This window comes from Euleptes europaea, chromosome 3 (assembly GCF_029931775.1).
Source record: "Euleptes europaea isolate rEulEur1 chromosome 3, rEulEur1.hap1, whole genome shotgun sequence".
NCBI lineage: Eukaryota > Metazoa > Chordata > Lepidosauria > Squamata > Sphaerodactylidae > Euleptes > Euleptes europaea.
The window spans coordinates 10,046,790-10,070,238 of record NC_079314.1 but is presented as its reverse complement, the minus strand read 5'-3'; the positions used below and the strand labels follow the sequence as shown (position 1 = coordinate 10,070,238).

The 23,449-nt window shown below is 47.8% G+C and overlaps 1 protein-coding gene across 1 annotated transcript; it reads right to left on the bottom strand.

Moving 5' to 3' along the window:
* Nucleotides 1-1,043: 1,043 nt before the first annotated feature.
* Nucleotides 1,044-17,988, bottom strand: LOC130474277 (cytochrome P450 2G1-like). The gene is made up of 9 exons (XM_056845823.1): nucleotides 17,803-17,988; nucleotides 14,876-15,038; nucleotides 14,641-14,790; nucleotides 8,626-8,786; nucleotides 7,817-7,993; nucleotides 6,639-6,780; nucleotides 5,356-5,543; nucleotides 2,847-2,988; nucleotides 1,044-1,225 (listed from the first exon to the last, which is right to left on the bottom strand). The coding sequence occupies exons 1-9, from the start codon at nucleotides 17,971-17,973 to the stop codon at nucleotides 1,044-1,046; spliced, it is 1,476 nt and encodes a 491-aa protein (XP_056701801.1). The 5' UTR covers nucleotides 17,974-17,988.
* Nucleotides 17,989-23,449: the final 5,461 nt, after the last annotated feature.

Below are 23,449 nucleotides of genomic sequence, written 5' to 3'. Positions count from 1 at the left end.
GGCAGGGACAGCATCAGGAGGGGCCAAGTAAGGATTGGGTCATGCCACCCTGCCTTGGGCGGGGGGCTTCTTGGCGCAGCAGCTGCAGCTGACCAGTTGGGTTGTTTGTTACGCCATCAGCTACGAGCCTCACTCCTTGCTCGGGAAGACAAACGGATAACATCGCAAGGGAGGGCCCAGGGTGTAATCGTAACCAACCAAAAGTAAATGCATAATTTAAAAACAGATAGATGTCAAGGATTACAAACACCTTCCCTTCCCCTCCCCACAACAGACACCCTGTGAGGTAGGTGGAATGGGACACAGGGGAACTGCTAAGGAGGGTGGGACCCCAGTCTGGAGATTTCCCACTGTTACGACTGATCTCCAGGCGACAGAGATCAGTTCACCTGGAGAAAATGGCCGCTTTGGAAATAGGCTTGCCACCTGCCCAGTGGGGGCAGGCAAAAGTCCACCAATCCACTGAGCTGCCCGCTGACCAGCTGAGGGTCAGTGGGCAAAAGATAGGCAGGGGAGGGGGAGGTGCGCAATGTGTGCACACGACCCACGGGATGCGCTGGCATTGTTTCTGGGTTTACCGGGAGTGTCGTGGACGCTCTAGCAACGTCCATGGAAATTCTATAAAAACCATAGAGCTTCTGCAGAGATTGCTAGAGGGCTCACAACATTTCCGGGTAAACCCAGAAGTGACGTTGCCATGTCGTACGGGGCAGGCATGCACGTCTCACAAGGTGTGCGTGCGTGCCACGTGCCCCTAGCCATGCCCCCACAAAGCTTCCGCTGCTGGAGCAAGGGGACCTGGCAACCCTATTTGGAAGGTGGACTCTATAGCATTATACCGCACTGAAGCCCCTCTCCACCCCAAACCCCATCGCCACCGTTCTCAGGCTCCACCCCCAAAATATCCAGGTATTTCCAGAGCTAGCAACTGGCAAAGGCCAGAAAAACCCCAACCTCCCACTGCCCCCATGCTATGGAAGTCTTGCTGGTGCAGCCAAGGAGAGTGCCGTGGGGGGAGTGAATGCTGCATGCTTTATTTCAGCTCAGCGGGGGACCATGCACATCTGGTAGATGGGGGCGATGTTAGCGAAGCCGCTCTCCATGGGAGTCGTGTCAATGACCTCGGGGGGCACCACGGGCTTCAGCCGGAAGCTCTGAAGGATGGTGGTGAAGAAGAGGAAGAGCTCCATCCTGGCCAAGGCCTCGCCCAGGCAGATCCGTTTCCCTGCAACAAGGAGAAAAACCAACACAGGGAGATCAGAAAAGAAGAGCCCAGAACTTTTTTTTCAAAGAGATACCTGGATCCAGATACTTGGTTAACTTTCTAGAGGTGTATTCACACTGGCTGATTTTCACTGGATTTGTACCTGGAAATACCACAAACAGCTTGTGCAATTCCTTACTTGAAGCACAGCCTGAGCGGGTTAGTATTTTACTTGGGACTTTCTCGACCTGAAAGCAATTATCTGAACTTTGCTGTGTCAAGTTTATTCATTTATTTAAAACATTTATTATCTGCCGTTCTTCCATGCAGAGCCCATGGAAGCTTGCAACATATATAAAACCTTATTTTAAAAAGCACAATAAAAACAACCCTTAGAAAACCCATAAAAGTCACAGTTTAAAAACTTCAGTTAGGTCTGGCAATAACAAAAGCTAAATCAGTCGAATGGCATCCTAAATAAAACTGTCTTCAACTGCCTCCTGAAGACTGACAGTGGGGAGGTTGTTCAATAATTGTAGGGCTGCCACTGAAAAGGTCCTCTCTCATGTGCCCACTACACATGAACATCTTTAATTTGTGGGACAGTCAGGAGGGTCTCTCCCTGTGATCTTAATTCCCAGGCAGGAATGTGTGGGAGAAGATGGTCCTTCAGATCCCCCAGTCCCAAGCCATGCAGGACAAAAATACCTTGAATTGGGCTTGGTAGCCAGTTCAGCTGCTGTAGCCTTGGGGACATGTGCTCCCATGCCAGCCCCGACCAGCAGTCTGTCTGCAGGTTGCTGCATTAGCTGCAGCTTCCAAACACTCTTCAAGGGTAGCCCCAAGTAGACAATTGCAATAGTCCAGTCTAGATGTAACTAAGGCATGGATCAGTGTGGCCAGATCTGACCGGACAAAGAACAGGTGCGGCTGATGTGCTCAGCCGGAGCTGAGCAAATGCACTCTGGACCACAGCAGCTACCTGGTTTTCTCAGGTGACCGCTGTGTCAAGCTATACTCCTCAGCTGCTAACCTTACCTGACTTTTCAAGGGGAGCACAACCCCATCCAAGGCAGGAGAGATCTCAAGTCCCTGGTCTGCCTTTTTACTAACCCAGAGAACCTCTGTCTTGTTTCCGCTTGTTCAACCTCATCCAGCTCACCACTGACTCCAAGCAGCGGTTCAGAACATCGACAGCATCCTTGGAATTAGATGGGAAAGGAAGGTAGAGCAGCCCAGACCTCCTGGTGACGTCTCCCAGCAGCTTCACACAGATATTAAACAGCACGGGGGGGAGAGGTGGAGCCCTGCAGCACCCCACAGGCCCATGGCCAGGGGACAGAGCAGGAATCTCCCAAAATCGGGGACAGGGGCAGCATGCAGAACATATACTTAGAGCGACACAGGGCCAAGCCAAACCTCTGGGCCTCAAAGTGGAATTTTGAGTTGGCATTACATGTTACTGGATGTTTCTCTTTGGGCACCTTAGTGCTGGAAAATAGGCTTATAAATGTGACTAACTAAAGCCCCAGCGTAAAAAAAGGGTCAGAGAAGAAGGCTAGTCCTGTTAGCCGAGAAGGCTCATGAGGATGTCTCCCTTCACATGTGATCTTCCTCATGTGCACGAGGGCACTTGGTTTACCTGAGGAGAAGGGCACGAACGCGTCGTTCTTCTTGAAGCGTCCATCGTCGTACAGGAAATTTCCTGGGTTGAAGGTTCTTGGATTTTTAAATTTGCTGGGGTCATTCAAGACGGTGCTGAGCATTGGATAGACTTCAGTCCCCTGGGAAACAGAGAATTTCAGAAGCCAGGTTTTCAAGGTTTCAGGGAGGAACTCAGTATTAGACCAAGCAAGATGGAGGGATGAACTTCACTCCCTCATTCCTCAGGAGACAGTTTCTCTCCCCTCCCTGTTTTGTGTGTGTGTGTGTGTGTGTGTTTGCCGTCAAGCCGCAACCAACATATGGCAACACCTCATGGAGGTTTCAAGGCCAGAGATGTTCTGAGGCGGTTTGCCATTGCCTGCCTCTGCGTAGAGACCCTGGCCTTCCTTGGTGATCTCCGTGCCAAGTACTAACTAGGACCAACTCTGTTATCTTCTGGGATCTGATGAGATCGGGCCATCCTGGGCCATCCACGTAAGGTTGGAAACTTCCAGGTAATAGCTGGAGATCTCCTGCTATTGCAACTGATCTCCAACCAACATAGATCAGTTCCCCTGGAGAAAATCGCCGCTTTGGCCATTGGACTTTATGGCACTGAAGTCCTTCCCCTCTCCAAACCCTGCCCTCCTCAGGCTCTGGCCCCAAATCTCCTGCCAGTGGCGGAGGGGGACCTGGCAGCCCTAATCCACATCAGGGCGCCTCCCTGTTACCACTATGGATTTCTGCAGTGGTCATGATACAACCACAAAGGCCGCTGACTCCTAGGGTTCCCAGTCATGTGTCTCCACCAACTGGTTAGTGGAACTTCACATGACAGTCTCAGACTGGTGTCAGACCTAAGGAGGGAGGTGCCAACAGAGAAACTGGGCCCCTCAACACCTGCCTAGGAAAGAGCTGTGGTCAAGGAGAGTGCCCTCAGCAAGGATCATCTATAGTTGCCAACACTGGGTTGGGAAATTCCTGGAGATTTGGGGGTGGAGCCTGGGGAGGGACCTCAGTGGGGTATAATGCCATAGAGTCCACCCTCCAGTGCAGCCATTTTCTCCAGGTGAACTGATCCCTGAAGTCTGGAGATCAGTTGTAATTCTGGGAGATCTCCAGCCCCCAGCTGGAGGTTGGCAACTAGGGTTGCCAGGCCCCTCTTTGTCACTGGAAGGAGGTTTTTGGGGCAGAGCCTGAGGAGGGTGTGGTTTGGGGAGGGGAGGAACTTCAATGCCATAGAGCAATTGCCAAGTGGCCATTTTCTCCAGGCGAACTGATGTCAATTGGCTGGAGATCAGTTGTAATAGCAAGAGATCTCCAGCTAGTACCTGGAGGTTTCAAAATCTAAGCTGTAAGTTCTGTGGTTACTACCCTCCTGGACAAACCTGAGGAGGAAAAAACCTCAGTTCCCAACCTCCAGGACTGGCCTGAAGAAAAAATTCATTGTTGCCACCCTCCAGGAATTGCCTGGAGAAAAGAGTGTTTGCCAATCTCAAGGGCTTCTCTGGGCTGGTAAAGATTATAATAGGTTGTTTTTGCTAGAACACTAGCCCTGAAGGTTGGCAACCACAGAATTTCAGTCCAGAGAAGCCCTTGAGATTGGCAAACACTCTTTTCTCATCCAGGAGGGTAGTAACCACAGAACTTACAACTTAGATTTTGAAACTTGTTTAAGATTATAATAGGTCGTTTTTGCTAAAACACTATCATTCTAACAACCTAGGTTCGTCTTTTTAAGGTGAATACCTGGAGGTTGGCAACCTTATTGGCAACCCTATGACAGCAAAGCCCCAACTCGGCCAGCTCATTGACAGTGCCAGAAATTCACAAATAAGGCAGGAGAGAAGCTCGCACACCCTTCTCCTTTCCCATCCACAGCCTCTAAACACAGCGGGGGCTCTTGACTAGAACTTCAGACTCGAGCTCATCTGATCTCAATAGCCAGCATCCCAGCCTCTGTCCATGCATTTCATTATTTATTTAAAATATTTGGATTGTTAAGAAAAAAGTAAGAATGGAGAAGACCTGTCCGGAATGCTAACCCACTAAGAAGACAATTATTCCTTACCCCCTTTTCCATTTCTTTATGTATTACCCAAAAACCCAATAAAATATTTTTTTAAAAAAAAATACTTTTATTCCCCCATTCTGCTGATACAAAGTGGCTAAATTCCTTAGGTTTAAAGTCAAAGTCAAATTTATTGTATAAGGCCATAGGCCATTACAATCTAAAACAATATAACAACAGATCTAAAACAATTTATCAGCAAATTAACGTATACAATATCATTAAAAGGAATACAAAAGTTTAAAAATTGAAGTACGCCCATTCAGCTCTATCCAGTTATTCCTCCTTTTGTCATTTGCTTTGCCCTGATTTTCTTAGGTTAATGTGTATGAAGTGGAGGACACAGATCTCTTGGCTGCACAGATTCCAAACATATTGCTAACCTTTTCAAGACACACACACACACACCGTGCTCTTCCACACCTCCTAGACTGACCTTGGGGATGATGTAACCTCTGAACTCGGTGTCCCGGGTCACCATGTGAGGCACATCCATGGGAATGAGGTCGCTCACTCTCTGCACTTCGTGGATGACAGCATCGGTGTAGGGCATCTGGTTCCGGTCTTCGATGTTCGGGGCCCGGTTCTGGCCGATCACCCGGTCTATTTCCTCGTGCATCTTTGCTGTGGACACATATTGTTCCTCGCCTTAGCTTCCTCCCTTTCCCTCCCCCCTGGATCCAGGGCAAAGGATGAAACAATGCACAAAAACCAGATGATGTTCTGAAAGCATTTGAAACTGAGATGCTGGGTTTAAAACTCTATGTTGAGGAGCCCCCCTTAAACCAAGGCAGTCATCTTACTTTGTCAAATTAGGCAGTTCATATGCCTTCTAAAACTAAAAATGGAAAAACTGCAAGGACTTAAGGGAATACACATTCAGCTACAGAGGTGATGTTGCGTAGTGGGTACAGAGAGTATCAGCCTAGAACTGGGCACAGCCAGGTTCAAATCCCCATTCAGTCATGAAGCTCCTTGAACCACTAACTCTCTCTTACACTAGCCTACCTCATCAGGTTGTTGTGAGGGTGAAATGGGGGGGGGGGAGAACTGCTTGAGATCCTGGGAGGGAGGACAAGATAAAAAGGAGGCTAAAACAAATTCAGCCTAGAAGAAAATGTGATAGAAATGTGATGGATTCCACTCCCCCCATGCACAGTTAGGGTTGACAGGTCCCTCTTCACTACCAGCGGGAGGTTGTTGGGGCAGAGCCTGAGGAGGGTGTGGTTTGGGGAGGGGAGGGACTCCAATGCTATAGAGTCCAATTGCCAAAGGGGCCATTTTCTCCAGGGGAACTGATCTCAATCGGCTGGAGATCAGTTGCAATAGCAGATCTCCAGCTAGTACCTGGAGGGTGGCAACCCTATGCTCAGTTTATAATGCTAGCATAGCTAACCAGCACCTCCATGCGCAGAGGCAGTCTATCTCTGAATGTCAGGTGCCGGCTTTTGCCTTTTTGCCCTGTTCATGGGCTTCCCAGAGCCATTTCACTGGCCACTGCTGGAAACTGGATGTTTTAGATCCGATCTAAAAGCAGCTATTCTTTTGGAGAAGGCTTGCCTCGGCTTCTCTAGAGCTTCTCTAGAGCTGATTTCTAAACTGGAAAGTGGTGACCCAGAGCTAAGCCCTTCCAATCCCCTCCTGAGGGCAGTTTCTCCTTGGCCCAGGGGAACTACAAGTGGTGGGGAGGTTGGATACCCTTGAGTCTCCCCGCTGTACCTTGAATTTGGGGGTATTTCATCAAGAGCAGGAACCCATATCTGAGGGTAGAGCTGACGGTCTCTGTCCCAGCAAAGAACAAGTTGAGAGTGGTGAGCTCCAAATTCTTGACATTGAATTCACTGGTGGGGTTGTTTTTTTCCTGAAAGTAAACAGCAGCAGGGATTAAAAAACCCCAAAACATTAGGATGTTCTCCAGATGTCTTCATGACAGTTCATGGTGGGAGTGGAAGAGTGAGCTATGTTTTGAGGGTACAGAGGGGGCACGCTCACAAGATCATTCCATTAGGAACTGGATTCCCTTTCAGTTATTGTAGGGGTGCAAAACAGGTAAAATAAGTGGGTTGGCCTACAATGCAGGGGTGGGGGAAGGATTCCCCATGTCCTCTCAGGCCCTGTGGCTAGTCAGGAAGGAAGTGCCTCTCCTCCCATGATGTTGCCAAAGCACCACACATGGCCTTGGGACTTGGGAAAGGCGCTCCATCTCTTGCAGGAGGATACTATGTGCATGCACCGGCTGAATTTTTCCTTTACCTTTCTTTTCTTCACTGCAGGGACATGGGGGAGTGCCAGATATGTCTCCATACCTGAGGCTTTCCGCTTCCTCCAGATGTGCAGAGCCCAGTGCCACCTTCGGCTTTGGCTCCCTTGGGCTAACTTTGTAGTCCATGTGGGGGCCAGTATTTTGCTATGAGATACAGGGAGGGCATCTGACATCAGGCCAACTTAACTTCACAAGGGGCATAGGTAACCTTCTAAGCTTCACAGAACTCTTAATCAGATAGAATGGGAGGAGAACATACACACAAGTACACACAGCAAGCTGGATTACCAGTGAGTCAACCAAAATATTTGCTCTCCTGATCGTGGGCTGTTTGCAGAAGGGATTTGTACAGCCTCTAAAAGTAGATTGCCAGGAGTGGCTGAAAAGATTTTCATGGCTGATAGCAAAGCCCCAATCTCGATTTAAGCCATTGTTCTTTTAAGGAGGTGCTGCCATTTTGCTTCCTTGGCACATCTTTACAAACCAAGAATGCCAATTATTTTGCAAAAGCCACCTGCCAAAGCTGCTGAGTCTGCAGACGGCCACTTAGCCAGCCTGAGAGCCCACATCTCTGCCAGTCCCCGTGGGTTCAGCTAGGCAGCCCCCTTCCATGTGCCTATGGGAGTGGGGGTACCTTTTCCATCTGGATTAGGAAGCAGTCTATGAAGTCCCGTGGGGAGTTTAAGTCTAAAGTTTCCTGGTTCTTCTTCACTCTCTTCGCAATGAAGAGCCTCATGTCTTCCAGAATGTCGTAGATCTTGGTGTGGGGGCCAGGGAAGTACTTCAGGATGCTGGCGTAGATGTCATAGATCTGCAGGAGCGGAGAGGAGGGTCAAGAGGCATGTGATGTGAAATGTATTTAATCTCAGAGCTGGAAGAGACCACCGGGGTTATCTAGTCCAACCTCCTGCCAATGCAGAAACTTGTGCTATAATGTCCCTGACAAGGAGGTCTCCAGTTCCTGCTGGCATGGAGGAGGATGGGGCTCAACAGGGTTTACACCTGAAGCAGTTACTTCTGGGTTCCTAGCCCCGCTGTCTGCACGTGGAGTCAGAGGGTGCACACTGCCGGGCTAGGAGGAACGTTCCTGCCTCCCTCTCCAAGCTGCAAGCCACATTGGAACCATGAGCTTGGAGAGGGAGGCAGGGGCATTCCACCTAGCCCTACTTGTGCATACTCAGACTCCACGGAGTGCACAGACAGCAGGGCTAGGAACCCAAAAGTAATAGTATTGAGCCGGGAGCGTGCGCACTGGGGGGGGGAACGCTGTCCCTTTCCTGCTTCTGCCTGCTGACCATCTGATGGTCAGCAGGCAGCCTGGTTGATTGGCGGACAATTGCCCGCCACAACCGGGCAATTGGGAACCCTAGGGCCAACTCCTGTCTCAGCCAGGAGATTCCTTCTACTAGTTGGCAGCTGTTTTTTTTGGTGGGGGGGCGCTACCTGGGCCCAAGCAGTGCTCATCTCCCGAAAGCTGTTGTTCATCATCTCCATCAAAGCCTGGAATTCCTTGTCCTCGTAGTCAAAGCGGTTGCCAAAGACAATGGAGCAGATGACGTTGGAGACGGCACGGCTCAAGAAGTAGGTGGGTTCAAAAGGCTTCTCTGGAAGAGGACAAGGCAAGAGAACACATAAACACGTGACGCTGCCTTACACCGAATCAGACCCCGGTACACTGAAGTCAGCATTGTCTGCTCAGACTGGCAGAAGCTCTCCGGGGTCTTGGGTGGAGGTCTTTCACATCACCTACTGCCTGGTCCATTCGACTTGAGATGCTGGAGACTGAGCCTGCATGCAAAGCAGATACTCTACCACAGGGTTTATTCTAAGCTTTTATCCCTCTTGCACAAAAACCCCATGCTAGCACAAGAATCCGCAATCCTGTGAGTGCTCCCCAAATTTGTTCTAACTGAAAAAAGGGATAATATGAAAGAGGGAAGGGGAAATGAGAATGATTAGAGGAACTAAGAGAAAGAGAATGACAGGAAGGAGAAAAGGATAGGAAAATAAGAGGAGAAACAGAAAGAACATCTTTATCCCATAAATGATTGTTGAGCACAGAGACTCCCTATAAAACAGAGAACTCACTTCCCTGATTATACTGTGAGTTCTATATGGTGTGCTGGGGACAGAAAATTCTGAAACTGTCACAAAATATAGTCCTCACAAAATGGCTCCTCAGTGTTGTCCCTAGTTACTTTACCCACATATCTGCCACAAGGGTTTCAAAGGAATCGGTTTAAGCAGACCTATCGATAGTTAGAGGCTGGAAAACCATCTATTGGGTATATTGACGTTGGGGACTGCCTGCATTGGCAGTGGGTAACTTGGACTAGATGACCTCAGAGAGTCCTTCTCTGACCTTATGATTCTTTCCCGTGCGACAGGGAGAGCAGATCTGCCCTTAAAAGAAAAAATTCTAATTTTTTATCTCACATGATGAAACATTTGGGAATGAATCTACCAGAACTGGCGGAGAGCCTTTTAGAAATCATGTACTTTACAGAATGGAAGGAGACCGAGTTAGAAGGCTGGGAAGTGACAATGCTCAAAATGCTTAAACATTTTTACATCTCTGTAACTCCCTGTACATTGTGTCTCCAGTATTCTCTTTGGCCACACTCAGTCTGGAAGGCCTGGCAGTCTGAAGGCTGGCCGGAGGCCTAGTCCGTCTCTCTGAGAAATGTGGAACCCCAGTCCTCTGAAGAAGAAGAAGAACAAGAACAAGAGGAGGAGGAGGAGGAGGAGGAAGAGTTGTTTTTTATATGCTGACTTTCTCTACCACTTAAGGAAGAATTAAAGCAACTTACAATCACCTTCCCTTCCCCTCCCCACAACAGACACCCTGTGCGGTAGGTGAGGCTCAGAGAGCTCTAAGAGAGCTGTAACTAGCCCAAGGTCACCCAGATGGCTTCATGTGTAGGAGTGGGGAAACAAATCCAGTTCACCAGATTAGCCTCCATCACTCATGTGGAGGAGTGGGGAATCAAACCCGGTTCTCCAGGTCAGAGTCCACCGCTCCAAACCTCCGCTATTAACCATTACACCACGCTGGCTCTCCTGATGACCAAGAGGAACAACAATGCTGTAAAGGGGCTGCCTGGGAATTGTAGCATGACACAGTAGAGACCTGCAGCCTATTCGGCTTGAGAAAAGATACAGCATCTCCTTCCTACCTAAAATTTCTTTTTGGTGCCAGTTGTGCTATTTTGTACCAGAACGGGAAAAAACATCGATCCAAGCGTGCTAGTGCAAAACCAAAATCTCTGAAGCACTGGCTTGTACCACCCAAGAATGCGTCATCACCACCTATGCCATCTTTGCCAGCTCACACACCTCATGCACCACTTGCTGGCAGGTCACTCACAACGACACTCTCATCTGCACCTGCTGATGAACCTCTAGTGCGTTTGCTGATGCAAAGACACTCACTGCTACACAAGGAAGGCTCTCATACTTCATCTGCCAATAATTAGGAATAAATTTGGGGACATTCGCACTATTGTTGGAGACGCTTAGGGTTGCCAACCTCCAGGTCATGTTTCATGTATGAACTTTATACAAAAATTGTAACATAAATTTTGAGTTAGTGCACAAATGATATAATTCAGATAACATTAGACAAGACAACGTTTCGTGATTTCTCCTTTTCACTGCCACTTCTTCAGAATTAGTCTCTTTAAATTTCACAGGCAAATCTTAGCTGCTTCCTTAGAAAACTTACTTAGCTGCTTCCTTAGAATTCTAAGGAAGCATCTAAGATTCATCAGTGAAATGTAAAGAGACTTCTGAAGAAGCAGCAGTGAAACAAGGAGAAATTGCAAAACGTTGTCTTGTCTAATGTTATCTAAATTATATCATTTGTGCACTAGCTCAAGATTTATGTTACCATTTTTGTATAAAAGTTCATAAATGAAAGAATAGACCATTAATGAACACATACAAAACAGCTTTATGTTTGCATAGTGGTACTTTTTCCAAGTCATTTAGTCCTAGGTACCACTCCCCTCTTTAGATTGTTTGGAACCTCCAGGTAGTAGCTGGAGATCTCCTGCTATTACAATTGATCTCCAGTCCCTGGAGAAAATGGCCACTTTGGCAATCGGGCTCTATGGCATTGAAGCCCCTCCCCTCCCCATACCGTCCCCTCCTCGGGCTCTGCCCCGAAAACCTCCCGCTGGTGGCGAAGAGGGACCTGGCAGCCCTAGAGATGCTGAAAGCAATATGTCCAAGCCAACTATGTGTGAAGAGTCAAGTAATCTGTTTGTGCGCCATCTGTTTTTAATAATTTGTGAGTCGATATTTTATTGTTTTAGATGTTTTTACTGGTGTGTATGTGCGTGTGTGCGTGTATGTATTTGTGATTTTACGGTTGTTACCTGCCCTGAGCCTGGTTATGGCAACAACAATTGGTCAGCCTGCTGTAATGTGTGTTGAAATGAATAACAGCAGAAAATTGCCCAGCTTTTTTTTTAAATAACCAAAAGTGTAATAACTTATAAGATAGTGTACATCACCAACTAGCCTCATCAAGACACTGATGAATCTATATGAGTTAATTAATACTCTTGACTAGTCTCAAGTAGTTGGCCCCAATAATATACTATTAATATCTGGTTATGAAGACTGAGACAACAGTAATCATCTTAATTTTCTATTTCTTTTATCTTCTATTCTCATCCATCAGTCTTTAAAAATAACCTTGTTCCTTTTTAAAATCCATATTGCCAACTGCACAAAAAATGATTTCCTATTACACATTTTATTTTCCTACTGCACAAAATGTGTAGTTTATTCTGCACATCTGAGTAAACCCTGCTCTGGGAAGGCACTGGCAAACCACCCCATAAACAAAGTCTGCCTAGTAAACGTCGGGATGTGACATCACCCCATAGGTCAGGAATGACCCGGTGCTTGCCTTTACCTTTTACCTACCACTGAGCCACACTTTAGTTAGAAAGTCAGTATAAAATGGGCATAAAATCATATTTCAATGCACAGAAATAATTAAATTTAATAAGAACCATCCCAATTTCAATCCAGCTGTGATGCCATTGTTGGGAAATCCTTGGGATTCTTCCATGTGGTGGGAGGTGAATGCCTTAGTGAAACTGCCTCGTAATTCACTAGACCTACCTGAGCAGAGCAGACGATGCATGAAAACACTTATTGTTGAGGTTGGAAGCGTTGGACTGGAACATAAAGACTCCAGTCTCAGCCCCAGGAGTATTCTGCACCCGCAGCTCCATTTCCTCCCGGCACGGGAGGAGGAGGAGGGCTGTTGTTGTTGTTGTTTTAACATTATTTATAGTCCTGCTTTCTCACTGGGACTCAAGGCGGATTACACAGAATGAAACAACAGGATGGGACATCCAGTGAACAATGCAATAGGATTAAGGTTGCAGAACCAACCAGAATCTAAAAACAGAACTGAAGCAAAGCATGAGTAGTATTAGTATTAGTAGTAGTGGAGGAGGAGGACGAGGAAGAAGAAGAAGAAGAGGAGGAGGAGGAGGAGCAGGTTTTTATATGCCGACTTTCTCCATCTTTTAAGGAAAATCAAACCGGCTTACAATCACCTTGCCTTTCCCTCCCCTCACCACAACAGACACCTTATGAAGAATAGGGTTGCCAGGTCCCTCTTCACCACCAGTGGGAGGTTTTTGGGGCAGAGCCTGAGGAGGGCGGGGTTTGGGAGGGACTTCAAATGATGCAAAATTACATAGTGGCATCCTACTTAACAGCAAGCTATACACATTACACAATAGTTCTTTGGTGTTTTTTTTATTTTATTTTTTACCATCAAGTCACATCTGACTTATGGCCAAACCCTGGTGGGGTTTTCAAGGCAAGAGATGTTCAGAGGTAGTTTGTCATTGCATGCTTCTGTATGGCAACCCTGGACTTCCTTGGTGGTCTCCCATCCAAGTACTAACCAGGCCCAACCCTGCATAGCTTCTGAGATCTGATGAGTTCAGGCTAGCCTGGGTTATCCAGGTGAGGGCACACAAGCAAGCTATTTCCTGTCTACAAGGAAGGTGCCCCACTCTCCTGGTTTCCCACAGACTATGCAAAACTGAATTGTGCGAGGGGCTTCCCTGTGCAGGCAATAAAGTTGCACTGTACAAAATGATTCACAAAGTTACCTGGATAAATAATGAGGGTCTATTGCCCCTCTTGCACAATTCAGTTTTGCATAGTTTGCGGGAAGCCAGGAGACTGGGGGCCTTCCTTGTAGAAAGAAAATAGCCTGCATGCTCCACCTCATTGATGCAAGGAATGGGTAAAAACACAGCCCCTGGGGTGGTGTTGGGTAAGTATGGTTGTGACCATTCTGCAGCTGTGACGGCAGCTTCTGCTTCAGGCTCTTTGAGATTGCTGAGATGCCAGGAAACAGTGCGAAGTGGTGGCAGCTGCAGAACGGCCAGAACTATCCAGGAGGGCACTGCATCCGCCTCCCCCCGGGGCCTTGCAGCATCCTCCTGGGTTGGTACTGCAGCCGAAAATAACAGACAGGGAAAAATCTGCTACCCCATTTGCCTGGCTTCTATCATGCCTTTGACAACAGCGTGATCTGCATGAAGCAGCAGCAAACGAAGCTTTTCGCTCCTGGGAGATCAAGCTAATGCTTTGGAAGGCACAGCCCTGGCCAAAACTTGGGGACACCAGTGTGAAAAGAAAGCGAAGCATTTAGATGTTGAGAGACAGAGAGAAGCAGACAAACTTTGCTGTAAGTTGGCCGAAGCACCTGCAGATGTGTGTGTGTGTGTGGGCGCATGAATGCATGTATACCTAGGGTTGCCAGGTCCCTCTTGACCACCAGCGGGAAGTTTTTGGGGTGGTGCCTGAGGAGGGCGGGGTTTGGGGAGGGAAGGGGAGGGACTTCAGTGCCATAGAGTCCAATTGCCAAAGCGGCCATTTTCTCCAGGGGAACTGATCTCTATGAGCTGGAGATTAGTTGTAAAAGCAGGAGATCTCCAGCTAGTACCTGGAGGTTGGCAGCCCTATGTGTACAGGATCTCTCTGTCTCTGTCTGCCTGTCTCTCTCTCTCTCTCTCTCTGGACATCTGATGGGGAGTGGGAGGATCGGCTGCCCCCATAGGAGTGCCTCTGTGCCTCCACCGGAGCTCCACCTGCAAATAATGTAAACCCAACAAAGGTGTCCCAAGTCTCCACTGTTCTCTCCTCCAAGGGAGGAGGGTTGCCAACCTCCAAGTAGTAGCTGGCGATCTCTCACTGTTACAACTGATCTCCAGCCGATGGAGATCCGTTCCCCTGGAGAAAATGGCCGCTTTGGCAGTTAGACTCTATGGGATTGAAGTCCCTCCCCTCCCCAAACCCTGCCCCCAAAATCTCCAGCAGGTTTTTCCCAACCCAGAGCCAGAAACCCTAAAGGGAACCCATCTGGGCAAGTGCTACCCTCCTCACTCCGTGGGGTGTGGCTAACAGCACTCTCACCGTTGGCCTTGCGGAATTCCTCCAGCAGGAACTGAGCTTCTTCCTGGATCCTCTGCTCGATGCTTTTCTTCCCCATCCCGAAATTCCTCAAGACAGTGAGGGAGAACCGGCGCAGCTGCTTCCAGCGCTCCCCGTTGGAAAACACCACACCTAGGGAAAGGGGGCCCAGATGTCAGGGCAACCAGGATGGAAGCCAAGGGGTGCTCTTGGGGGGAGGCTGAGAAGGGTGCCTCACCGTGTTCATGGAAGGTCCTTTCCAAGGTGGGCATGGTCTTCCTTCCGCTGAATTCCTCCGCCTTGTCTACCAGGGCCTCCTTCACGGCATCGTGCCCACACAAAACAACCACCGGGCGAGTTCCGAAGTAGACAGTGAACACCGGGCCATATTTTTCATGTAGCTACATAAGAAACAAGAACAAATATTTTTTTTTAAATGGAACCACCTCTTCCTCCTGTTACTCTTTTTCTTCTTACACTGCAAACCTAACACACACAAAATATTGTCGAAGGCTTTCACGGTCAGAGTTCATCGGTTCTTGTAGGTTATCCGGGCTGTGTGACCGTGGTCTTGGTATTTTCTTTCCTGACGTTTCGCCAGCAGCTGCTGGCGAAACGTCAGGAAAGAAAATACCAAGACCATGGTCACACAGCCCGGATAACCTACAAGAACCGACTAACACACACAATTCATTGCCTGCAAGGGCCGCCGCCGCCACCAATGCCTTTTGGAGGCGGGAGGAAGGCCAGGTGGCCATTTGGTGGCTACTCGCCATAGCCACAGCGAACTGGAACCATATCTTCCTCTTGCCTGTCTTGAGAGCTTTGCAAGGTTCACTGTTGGAGACAGGCCCCTTATCAAGGTGGACCTTTGGTATGACCCATGGGAGTGCGTTATTCTCTTCTCAGGTGTTTATCTTCGGCCCAGCAGAAATGCCTCCGTTCAAGCTTGCTTCGAACTCTGTGATCTGCACCTTGGAAGTCCTTATCAGTAAACTGAGATATGATCAGAGGCTAGGGTGGTGGCTGGAAATCTCCTGCTATTACAATTGATTTCCAGGCAACAGAGATCCCTTCGCCTGGAGAAAATGGCTGTTTTGGCAATTGGATTCTAGGGCATTATAACTCTTCCAGCATTATACTCCATCCCTCCCCTCCCCAAACCCCGCCCTCCTCAGGCACCACCACCCAAATCTCCAAGTATTTCCCAACCCAGAGCTGCAACCCTATCAGATGCCCTCCAATTTTTCTTAATCAGACACTGTACAAATTATATGGACACAAATAACTTTCATTTCCAGGAGTGTAAATGTTGATCCTGCCAACACAAACCGGGAGTTTTCCTGGTGCAGATGCTCTCCCAAGAGAGGTCTGCAGCTTTGATTAGAAAGTCTTACACAATAATTTGTGGTTGAGGCAGAAACCAAATGGACAGACACCTACAAAAATACCAGCAGAATTTCTGGACAAATCTCTTCTGTGTTGACATACAGCAGTTTTGTTACCAAAGAAACACAGACATTGAATCTGACAGGGAGATTGTATTTCACTCTTTCCCCAAGCCAAGGTCTTCCCAGAACAGATGCCTCCAAGGAGACCAACAGTAAAGAAGAGATTTCAGGAACTGACCCTTGCAAATGATAGAAACCGGTGCGGGGTGTGTGTGCGTGTGCATTGCACATTTGAGTGACCGGAGAAGTTGATTGCAGAGAAGGAAGAAAGGCAACAAACTAGAAAGGTGGGAAAGTGTTTGCCAGGAAACAAAACTCCAGCCACATGACAGATCTCCACCATAATACTTGCAAAAGGTCAGCAACTTAAAAGGGACTGTCATGAAAGAACGCCCTTGTTTGTCAGAGCATTTGGAAGTGAAACAAACAGTGACCACACTTCGCATGTATGCCTGTTTAGGAGAGGATTTCTACCCTGCGTCTCCCAATCTTTCTGGCATTTTTGAGTGTTTGACAGGCTTTACATTACCTGAGACAATCAGGACATCTTGAAGACTTACAGATTCATTCAAGCAGCTTTCATGGGTGAGAGACCACCTTAGAGGCACGAAATTTCAATGATCCTTACAACAACCGCGCAAAGCAAGCAGTTAGTTTTAATGCTACTGTAACTGGTGGGTTCTGCTGCGACCACCAGTTGGCAAGCAGACTGCAGGCTTTCTTTTTCTTCCCAGCAGCCAGTCGGTAAAGCTGGCCAATACAAATATTCAGGACAGCAAATCTAAAAGTTTAAACTGTCATTTGCCTGACTTCCACTGGCATCAGACCAAGCAAACATTTGGGGTTCCCAGAATGCCAAGCTCAAGAGGCCCGCAAGCCTGGGAAACTCACGTAGGAGACCTAAGCCAAGTGAAATTGCTCCACGGAGAGAGAACTGCCGGACCTTTTCCTGCCCTTTGTGATGGACGTAAAACAAAAGAAGAGACAGAAGGGATGCAGGCACAGGGAGAGCAAGAACCCTTGGGCTGGAGGGAGACCAAGGCAATCAGAGGAAGGTACACACACGTGCGCGCTGTTATTGGAGGCGTCTGTAAAGGGACGGACAAATCTTTGGAGAGGGGATGATGAAGGAAGGCAGAGCATAGGGAGAAGGGAAAGTGGCAGCCAGATAAAAACATCAGAACAAAAGGAGAGCCCAGTGAAGGTCCATCTAGTCCAGCATCCTTAGGATTCCATAGGAGATCTAGTCCAGCATCCTGTCTCACAGCATCTCACACAGCATCCTGTCTCACACCAGTTCCTTCTCCTGATGTTGCCTCCTAGCACTGGGATTCAGAGGTTGACTGCCTCTGAATGTGGAAGTTCCTTTTAGTCATCATGGCTGATGGTCACTGATAGATCTCTTCTCTATGAATCTGTCAAATCCCCTTTTAAAGCCATCTATGCATGTGGCCTGCACCACATCCTCTGGTGGCAAATTCCGCATTTTAATCATTGTGTCTACAGAAATATTCCCTTTTGTCTGTCCTGAATTTACTTCCCATCATCTTCATTGCATGCCCTCGAGGGAGAAGTTCTCTCTGCCCACTCTCTCTACCCCGTGCATAATTTTGTAAACCTCTACCATGTTCCTCAGCACAAATCCTGGCAATTTTCTCTAAGTGCAACAAAACCAGCCATGCCCACGTGTCCCTTCCCAAGATTCCCTGCTCACCTTGACCAGAGAGTTGAAGGTCTGTGAAGCTGTGATCTGCAGGAAATTCCCTATCAGAGGCAAGGGCATGGGTCCAGGGGGCAACCTCCCGTGGGAAGACATTTTCCTCTTGGCTGTTAAGACCACCAGGCAAATGGCCAGGAAGATGGTGAGCGCACCAACCAGCTCCATGGCAGACTCCCCAATGGTTCTGCTCCGTCTCTCCCCAACGTGATGGCCTGGCTCCTTTTGCCCAGGTTCCATGTATTTATTCAGGCATCTGTTTGGCACCGCCTTCTGCATTACGTAAGAACACCAGGCAAACATGTTGCGTATTAATCTCATAAACTCATGCCAAATTTAATAGACTCCTTCCTAGTTAATCAGTGCTGTAAAGAAGAGTTGGTTTTTATACCCCGATTTTCTCAACCTTTTTAAAGAACCCTCTTAACCACTACATCATGCTGACTCTGAATATTTAGTCCAGGGACATAGATCACGATGGGTAGCCGTGTTAGTCTGTCAGTAGCAGCAGAAAAGAGCAAAGAGTCCAGTAGCACCTTAAAGACAACAAACTTTCTGGCAGGGTAGGCGCTTTCATGAGCCACAGCTCCTTTCTTCTTTTCTAGTCTCTTTTCTAGTCCAGGGAAGGACATGTTCACTCGCTGGTTAGGTGGATTCCAAAGGAATATCTTAGCCGTTTTGATTGTCTGTTCTTCTCAGAATGTTACGCAGTCTTTTAAAATCAGTCCTATTTCTCAGATCTGGCACTGAAGCAGCGCAGGTGGTCAGGGCTTCAATGAAGCTGGCTTTCTGGGCTCTTCTGATGATTGCTTTGTTTTGATCCAGGCTCCAGGCTCCTTTTCTTGGAAGTCCAAAGCTCAGCAAGTGAACTGTGAAACTGGAGGAGACAGATATCCTGGAGAAGCTGGGGAGCTGACCGTGTTTCCAGTGTCTCTCAATAGCTGAGTGCAATTCCAAGAAGGCTCAACAGTGAAAAAGAAACCCCACTACCACCCAGGCAGACAATTTGCACTGAGAGAATCCTTCTGCAAGTTGGTACCAACCAACTCACCCACGGTGTCAAGAGACCCTTTGTTTTTTGGTTCACCTGATGCACTCAAGCACACCCTTCTGGTTGTGCAAACTGGCCCTTGTTTCCAATCAGAGGGTGAGATTAGGTGGACAGATTTGGAAGGGAAGCCCCTGCCATGAAAGATTTCCCCTCCTTGCTCTCCCAGTTCTTCCTGCTTCCCTCATAATCCCTACACACGAACTGCCTCAGAGGCCCTTCTGCTTATGCCCCCCCCAGGAGTTCCCTCATGCCCTCTGGCAGCCTGTCACACATCATCCTTGATGCAGGGTTGCCAACCTCCAGGTGGGGCTCGAAGATCTGCCAGAATTACAACTGATCTCCAGACAGCAGAATCAGTTCCCCTGGAGGAAATGGTTGCTTTGGAGGGTGGACTCAATATTATACCCCATTGAAGCCCTTCCCCAAACCCTGCCCTCCTCAGGCTCCACCCCCAATCTCTCCGAGTATTTCCCAGCCCAGAGCTGGCAACCCAGCCTTGATGGAATGTTTCCAACAGGCACAAGGAAGGGATGGAAGCAGATGTCTGCATGTAGGGTTTCCAGCTCTAGGTTCGGAAATAACACATACTGATACTTTCCTTATCAGTCCGAGGTTTCTTTGCTTCAGCCTGCTGTCGGACACCACCGATGCGGCTCCTGCTCGGTCTGTAGTCTTTGCCTTCCCGTTAAGGAGATCACTTCTATTAACACTGGATTTAAATTTACATTAAGACACTTTTCTAATTGTTCATCTAAACAAGTTGTTTATTGCATTATGTGCAAATGTAATGTGATATACGTGGGAAGCACAATTAGGGCCATTAGAACTCGCATATGCGAACATCGCTCTAGGATATGGGCTCGCGTTATGGAGGCGCCCTTAACTTCCCATTTTTTGGAAAAAGGACATCATGAAAATGATATGACATTTTGTGTCTTATGGCAATATCGGGAACGTCCACACGACCTCCAGAATGTTAAAAAAATTCTGTTTCAAATGGAAACCAAGTTTATCTTTTTATTCAAATCTCTTACACCTGATGGTCTAAATACCAAAATTAATTATTCATGTTTTTTGGAAATGATTCCTGTCTCTTTAAGATACCTAGTGCTTTGCTTTTCATGCTTATTGCCAACACCTGCAATTCTAGTCTTATTCTAGTAAAGGATTGATTCTCTCATCCTGCTTGATGAGATCTTTGAAAGGAACCTTTGGGTCTAGTGCAAGATAACACCCATTGGGTTTTTTTGAATTGTCTTTTATGGTAAGAATTTTTATACTTTTTGGTATTTAGGATGGCTATATAGGACTTCAATGAATACCATATATTGTTATTGTATTTATTACACTTTATTATGCACAGGTTGTACAGCTGATGAAGCCCATAGCAAAACGTGGTCACATGATCTAGACGACACATCCCTTGAACTGCTGTTGCAGCTGTGGATTGATCGGAGTTCTGTTTTCAGTTCTTCGGTCATTTCCTATGGGAAAACGAAAATATATGTCCATACCTTTATGACTTTTTGTCAACTTTTGCTTACCCTTTTGAATGGACATTTTTATTTCATGTCAATTTCATCATTAATTATTAGCTGCTACCTTTGGCTACATTGTGCATTTGATTAATGTAATGTATATATTGTCTATGGTTTATGTGTTTGTAAATTGTATTTTTGCATGTTTTGACACTATTATATTCACTAGCACAGTTTGTCTATTGTGCTGTCTCTCATTTTGATTACTTACTTACAGCACAGAGCCTTGCTTTTTTCTGGTTTACCACCTGGAGGTTGGCAACCCTATCGACACGTCACCTGCCACATTGCCTGATTCAGGCCTTTGCCTCACACAAAATAAGGTGATAAAAATTGTTAAGTTTCTCAAAGGGTTTTCTAGGGTATTTTATATTTTTCTGGTTTTTAATGGCAGCCTGCATTGAGTCCTAGGCATAAGGCAGGCAAGCAACGGAGTTGAGCTGAACTGAGAAAGAAAGGCAGAAGCCACAAGAGATCCCTCCCTGAGCCACTTGTGGAGAAACCAAGCAACTCACAGGCCAGGCCGCCATAATGCAGAAGCAAAGGGCCAAAGCCCACGTGCCGGTTCTGCAGAGCATGGCTGGGATAAAAAGCGCTCTCCATTCCCTGCATGCTTTCTCCTGACTCTCTCGTACACACCTGCCGCCTCCTTATGACTTACATTGGCCATTGGAGTTGACCTTTAAGTCACTGCTGGTAGGCCCAGCTGTTTTTTTACTTAGGGATAGGGTTGCCAGGTCCCTCTTTGCCACTGGTGGGAGGGTTTGGGGGCAGAGCCTGAGGAGGGCGGGGTTTGGGGAGGGAAGGGACTTCAATGCCATAGAGTCCAATTGCCAAAGCGGCCATTTTCTCCAGGTGAACTGATCTCTATCGGGTGGAGATCATTTGCAATAGCAGGAGATTTCCAGCTAGTACCTGGAGGTTGGCAACCCTACACTCCAAAAATCTTCCGCCGGTGGCAAAGAGGGATCTGGCAACCCTACTTATAGTCCGCCTTTCTTGCTGAGACTCAAGGCAGATTACCTAGTGTAAGTCAAGTGCAACCAACAGGAGGGGGGAATCCAATGAACAGTTAGGGTTGCCAATCTCTAGGTCGGGGTGGGGAACCTTTTTTTCCACCAAGGGCCATTTGGATATTTATAACATCATTCGCAGACCATACAAAATAATCAACTTAAAAATTATCAACTTAAAAAAACTTTTTAAAAATTGGGGCCAACCAAGCCCCAAGCAGGCAGCTGCCCCAGATGACCCCCCCCCAGAGCGGGCAAGCAGGCAGGCATCCAACTGGTGGCACACTTGTCCACCTGGTGGCACAGTATGGTCTGTTGCACCAGCCAGTGTAGCCGTCCAGCCACACGCCGGAGTTGCTCCTGCTCCACATGGTCGGGGCCGGATACTTCAGCCGGCTCCTGCTACCTCTGCCTGCAGGGATGAAATGAGGACACACTGGCTAAGAACTCACATACACACACCGTGCATTCTGGCCCTGCCCCCTTTAACCCCTCCATTGTTGCCACTTGCGTCCCCAGCCCTCTTGTAGTACAGAGGGAATACGTTTCTCCACAGCCCAGGTGGGAAAAGGTTAATACAGTTTCTTGGGCAGTTCTAGCAGCTCCATAGCTAACGACTTTTCTGCAAAGGGGGAAAAGGTTCCTTTTCTCGGCAAAACAAACTCACATCCGCCTTGAATAGAGGCTATTCCTGTCCCCGGGAGGGGGCGAATCACCAGTCTTAGATCCTTCTGAGCTAGAGATCTGCCAGGACCCATGAAGGGCCAGACCAAATGATTTCGCAAGCCTTAAACGGCCCCCGGGCCTGACGTTCCCCACCCCTGCTCTAGGTGGTAGCTGGAGATCTCCCGCTATTACAGCTGATCTCCAGGTGACAGAAATCAGTTCCCCTGGAGAAAATGGCCGCTTTGGCAATTGGACTCTTTGGCATTGAAGTCCCTCTCCTCCCCAAACCCCACCCTCTTCAGGCTCCGCCCCCAGAATCTCCAGGTATTTCCCAATCTGGAGCTGGCAAACCTATGAACAGTACAACAGAGATCTGAAAACAAACAGAAACTTCAAAGACAGCACGAGCTTCCTGAGGCCCTGCTGCAGCCACAAAAACATGCAGTCTTGTGACATTGAGGTCTGACTCACGAACGCTGACCCCATCACAAACGTGCGAGTCCTTCAGTTGCCACAAGCCTCTGTGTTTCCTTGGCTGCTCTGCAAATCTGGCCCTCCTGGCCTTTGCATGCAAACTAAGTTGGCTTTTCACACTCTCTTCACTTGTCCTGCAGGGACCTGGCTCTCCACCCCTCTTTGCTTGCTTCTTGCAACATGCTCTTCACCTTTCTTCCACTACTGGTCAACATGCTCATGGTGTGAACCCGTCATGAGTTAATCAATGGCAAAAAGAAACCTGAACTGAGCTGACCTGGCAATCCCTGCTTGTGTATGAACTCAGTGCAAGGATCTGGGTAAGCTGCTCCCTCTCAGCCTCAGTTTCCTATCTGCAAAAATTATGGCCAAGATCAAGCTCGGGAAGAGGGGATATTTCAAGGGAATGATACATAAGCAGGAGAACTGCAGGTGACTTAAGGATCCCTTTCAGGGATCTACTGCATGTGATCACTGGGGTGCACGCAATCATATTCATTGTCAGAGAGCATTTTACGTGACATGCAGTGGTACTCAGTGTTTGTTAGCCTTGGACTGATCCGCGGTGGGGTGGGGGCTTATAGGTTGGCTCGATCTGAAGCCAGCTGATGTCAGCCTTCCACAGATTAATCCATGGAGAAATGCAAAATACAGCAAAATCTGCAGATTCTCACAGCTTTATTTTTCTCCCTAAAATACTGACGTACTTCCAAGTTTTGTATAAGTTGTCATGGGGACAGAATCCTAGAATCCTAGAATTGGAAGGGACAACCAGGGTAATCTTGTCCAACCCCCTGCACAATGCAGGAAATTCACAACTCACTCCCTCCCACACCCCCAGTGATGCCTACTCCACACCCAGAAGATGGCCAAAAAAAAAAAAAAAAAAAACCTCCAGGATA

Coding starts and splice junctions, on each gene's coding strand:
- LOC130474277 (XM_056845823.1), bottom strand. CDS start 17,973: ATGGAGCTGGTTGGTGCGCTCACCATCTTCCTGGCCATTTGCCTGGTG. Junction 15,039..17,802: donor CCTTCAACTCTCTGGTCAAG/GTGAGCAGGGAA, acceptor TTTCTTATGTAG/CTACATGAAAAATATGGCCC. Junction 8,787..14,640: donor GGAATTCCGCAAGGCCAACG/GTGAGAGTGCTG, acceptor GTCCTCTTCCAG/AGAAGCCTTTTGAACCCACC.